The 5000-nt window shown below is 45.8% G+C and overlaps 1 protein-coding gene across 1 annotated transcript in view; it reads right to left on the bottom strand.

The window, feature by feature from the left end:
• Positions 1 to 5000, bottom strand: part of sema3b (sema domain, immunoglobulin domain (Ig), short basic domain, secreted, (semaphorin) 3B) — a 16839-nt gene that overhangs the window by 9449 nt on the left and 2390 nt on the right. Inside the window, exons 2-3 of the mRNA XM_028968504.1 lie at positions 250 to 426; positions 1 to 98 (exon numbers count right to left, since the gene is read on the bottom strand). The exon at positions 1 to 98 is cut by the window's left edge and continues 60 nt beyond it. Of these exons, the coding sequence (XP_028824337.1) occupies positions 1 to 98; positions 250 to 379 (228 nt within the window). The 5' untranslated portion in view covers positions 380 to 426. The remainder of the gene's footprint in view (positions 99 to 249; positions 427 to 5000) is intronic.

Genomic DNA, 5000 nt, shown 5'->3' with positions numbered 1-5000 from the left:
CACAAACAGCCGGCTCCGCTCCTCATCCAGCAGCAGCGCCTCAAAACAGCAGGAGCGGTCCAGGTCAAAGCGGCGGACACCATGGAGCTGCTGCAACTCTGAGCAGATACACACACATGAGACAGGGAGACACTGTCCTCCACACAGACAGAACGTCCTGATCAGCCGCATCACACCAAAAGAGCTGAAATCATTAATGCCCTGCTGAACACTCACTGCTCTGTGTGTGTGTGTGTGTGTGTGGTTTACCTCGGTAGGAGAGCTTCATTCTCGGGGAGGAGGAGGAGGAGGATGGAGGAGATGATGAAGATAACGTATGAATCATCAGAGACCCAAATACCACCATCATCATCAGCATCATCATCATCATGGTCATCATCCTGACTGGCTCTTGGTCCCCTATGTACCAAATAACCGAGGAGGAGCCTGAAATCAAGAAAGACACGCACACACACACACACACACACACACACACACACACACACACACACACAGTGCTCAGTGGACCAGTAACACAAACAGTGGGATCTCTGCTGGTCTCTGCTGTTCCCACACTCTCATCTGCTCAAAACCATCAACACACCATCTCTCACACTGTCAGTCTAAAATTGTTCTGTAAGTGTGTGTGTGTGTGTGTGTGTGTGTGTGTGTGTGAGGCAGAGTTGCTTTGCTCTTCATATCTCCTTAGCCAGAGACTCCAGCCATGCTGCCAACAATGCATCTTAATATAAAAGACAAGGTCTCAGACACACACACACACGCACACACACACACACACACACACACAGTAGTACATTACAAGAAGCCAAATCTAATGGTGAAGGAGGGAGGAACAGGGAGAACATGAAGGGGAGTAGAAGCAAAATGGTTCAGGTGTGTGTGTCTGTGTGTGTGTGTGTGTGTGTGTGTGCATATCAAAAACCTTCAGCATTCTAAGGGATGCGAGGAGTGAGTTAAAGTGAAAAGCGAGGGTGACACAGAGGTGACCACAGGTGACCAGAGGGAGAAGAAATAAGAGGGAGACCACGAGATCATGGAAAAACACACAGACAGAACGAGGGAAACTGTAAAAATCACAGACCCATGAAGGACCCTGAGATCCAGTTCAGTTCCCACGAGGATCAACTGTCCCTCTCTCTAGCAGAGCGGTGTGTGTGTGTGTGTATGTGTGAATATGAATATTCTGGAAGACAGGAGGAGCCATCAAAGTACACAAATTACACTGATGTACACACATAGACACAGACACTGTGCATTCCTGTATCTTCTTACACTAGTTGTTGTGTGTATGTGTGTGTGTTGTGTGCTATATCTTACAGGGAGGTCTGTGCCCTGCAATTCTCAAGGACTTCTATTGTACCACATTCCACCTCTGGTGTGTGTGTGTCTCTCTATCTCATGTGTGTGTGTATGTGTGTGTGTGTGTGTGTGTTCCCTGGTTACCAGGCTTTGTCCAGACTACTCTGATGGAATGAAGGTCTAACAGGAGGGATGAAAGTCTCTCCTCTGTTCTCCCCTTTTTTCTGTCTTTCCATCATCTTGCTTTCTCTTCAAAAGACCCCTGACCTGCATGGTAACCATGGTAACATACACTAATTTGATTACACACACACACACACACACACACACACACACACACACACACACACAAACACTACAGTAGTGGTAAAACAGTAGTGACATCAGATCAGATATCTAACCACAGACTGTAAAACATCCAGACTTTCCCATAGACAAGAAGTTCTTCAGCTTTTTGGAAGCCATAAGATTTAAAGTCAGTAACATCATAAGTAAAAAGTACAATATCTGTGCATTACACACACATACACACACACACCACATTCACAAGAGCAGAGAAGCAGGCTGGAGAATCAGAGGCTGGTGCAGAATGATGAAGAGCGCATCCTCAAAACCAAAACCCACAAGTCCCCCACAGGACCAGATCCACCAAGGGAACTTCAAAACCAAACCCCAGAAGTCCCCTACAGGACTAGATCCATCAAGGGACCCTCAAAACCAAAACTCACAAGCCCGCCACAGAACCATATCCATCAAGGGACCCTCAAATCCCCCACAGAGCCAGATCCATCAAGGGTCCCTCAAAACCCACAAGTCTCCCACAGAACCAGATCCACCAAGGGAACTTCAAAACCAAACCCCAGAAGTCCCCTACAGGACTAGATCCATCAAGGGACCCTCAAAATCCACAAGTCCCCCACAGAACCAGATCCACCAAGGGACCTTCAAAACCAAACCCCAGAAGTCCCCTACAGGACTAGATCCATCAAGGGACCCTCAAAACCAAAACTCACAAGCCCGCCACAGAACAATATCCATCAAGCGACCCTCAAAATCCACAAGTCCCCCACAGAACCAGATCCACCAAGGGAACTTCAAAACCAAACCCCAGAAGTCCCCTACCACTGCATCTGCTGTATAAAATCTAAACCAATCCAGAACCCAGGATGTCCAGCGAGACGCAGGTCTTTAATTGCCGGGTCTCTGTTGACACAGAAACACAAAATAAACTCCAGAACGGCGAGACTGATTATCACCACGGTGACAGAACCCTCACACACACACACACACACACACACACGTAAAGTGTATACTTGGAGGAAGTGGAGCAGGACGTCAGCGAGGTGGACGGTGGAACTGCACATCACTCATCTGGACTGTCAATTTTTTTTATCTGTAAAGTTCTGTTTGTGGAAACAAATGGAGTCATCACATGAGGGACAGAGAGACAGATGACACTCACCAGGTTCTACACAGATCTACGTGGTTCTGGGCCTGATCTTAAAACAGAATGTTCCCAATAAACCAGCTCCTCCGTAATCCTCTCTATCTTTCATATGGGGGAACACACCTTGAAAGACACACCTTTACCTCACGGAAGGTATGAAACCTCATATAACCTCAAAATGTGTTCATGCCATGACCCTTGACCCCTCTCTTACCCACCCAGTCATGGAGGATTAGTGGTGATTGACAGGAGTTTCTCAGGTGAGACACTGTGACCTTCTCTCACTTCTCCATTCAGCCCACACATGATGGAGACCAGAAGAGACACTTGATTCTGCAGCGTTCAGTCAAACTCCGCCTCCCCTCAGCAGGTTGGGGTCATGGGGTCACACAGATTCAGGCTGTGAGGGTCGGAAGTCACTCCACTCATCCTTTATCTGTGCATTTCTCTCGTCTCTAAAACACCAGTGCGTGCACACACACACACACACACACACACACACACACAAAAAGCTGATTTTCTTTCTCTTCACACCTTCAGCTATATTCTGTGTGTGTGTGTGTGTGTGTGTGTGAGAGAGAGATTTAGGTCTTATATTAGAAGAGACAGGTTAGGCTGATGTGTGAGTGATGAGATTCTGGTTCATCTTAAATGCGCACACACACACACACACACACACACACACATCATGCTAACAGTGTGTGTTTAAGGTCTGACAGCTGAAGACACAGCGAGCGTTTTGACCTGCGATTAACTAGCACCCCGGGGAAATCAGTGTGTGTGTGTGGGTGTGTGTGTGTACACACATTACTATATCTACACGGTAAGAAACCTGCCACTAAAGTCAGCTTAGTGTCACACACACTCACACACCAGGATCAGAAGTCACATTCGAGCAAAATGTATTTAATCCACTTTTTATTACATTAATCCTGTGACACACAGAGGCTCTCCAGCTCAGAAACACACAGACACACACACACATACACACACACACACTATCTAGCTGCTTTAAGTGGCAAAAAATCCTCTCCATTAAAGAACTCAAAGTGGATGATTGATGAGAAGGACCCCCCCCCACACACACACACACACACACAAATAATTGAGGTCCAGTTGTTTCATCGTCTGACATGTTGGAACTGAATTAGAGGTGAAGACATCTGAACAAAGAGCTAAACTGGATGTTACACACACAGAACCATGAGAGAAGTAGGTGACATGTGGAATCGTCACCTCTGTCTCTCTCGTTAGCAGGAGGAGCAGCAGGACGTTCCTGTTGCCCTGGTTATAGACTGTAGGAAGTCTAGGTCTCTCTCTCCCTCTCTCTCTCTTTCTCTCTCACACAGAGCAGAGTTCCACTTCAGACAGACGGTGGGGATGTGGGGGTCTCAGATGTGGGGTTCAGTTTAACGAGCTTAATGAACTCATTTAGCACCCATAAAGAAACACACAGACGCACACCAGTGACATTCACAAGTTCAAAAAATACGATTGTTGCCCTGAACAGCAGAATCTTCATCAGAACACACTCACATGTCTCTCTGTCTATCTTTTTTTAATCTAATGATTGTGAGTCATTAATTTACTGCTTCATGATGACAGGGGAATAGCAGCGAGAAGGACATTTTGTGTAAGATTGTGTGTTTGTGTGTGTTAAAGAGAAAACTTTAGTTAATTAGTCACTTCATTTTCTAATTAAACTGTTGGTTAAATGATCAGTTCCAGGCTGTTAAGCGAATCTGATGATCAGGTCTACTGTGCTTCAGACAGTGTGTCTCTGTTCATGGAGGCACCAGAACACAGAATGGAATTTTTGCCTCATTGTCTTCTTCTCTCTTCTTTTAAAACTGATTTTGGTCTTAATGCTGAGAATGAAACTGGGTTGAACTTGTGCCTTCACACTCCAGTCTCCAGCTCAGGTTTAAACAGAATCTTCTAAACAGCAGCACTGGGAGTTAAACTCCATCTTAGGGTTAAACTGCACCTCTGAGTATAATCTCCAGTTCAGGTTTAAACAGCATAATTTTAAACAGCAGCACTGGGTGTTAAACTCCAGCTCAGGGTTAAACTGCACCTCTGGGTTTAATCTCCAGCTCAGGTTTAAACAGCATCTTCTAAACAGCAGCACTGGGTGTATAAACTCCAGCTCAGGGTTAAACTGCACCTCTGAGTATAACCTCCAGCTCAGGTTTAAACAGCATAATTTTAAACTGCAGCACTTGGTGTTAAATTCCATTTTAGGGTTAAACTG

The sequence above is a fragment of the Denticeps clupeoides genome, unplaced genomic scaffold (genome assembly GCF_900700375.1).
Source record: "Denticeps clupeoides unplaced genomic scaffold, fDenClu1.1, whole genome shotgun sequence".
NCBI classification, from domain to species: domain Eukaryota; kingdom Metazoa; phylum Chordata; class Actinopteri; order Clupeiformes; family Denticipitidae; genus Denticeps; species Denticeps clupeoides.
The sequence above is the reverse complement of the archived record's forward strand: the minus strand, read 5'-3'. Positions and strand labels throughout refer to the sequence as shown.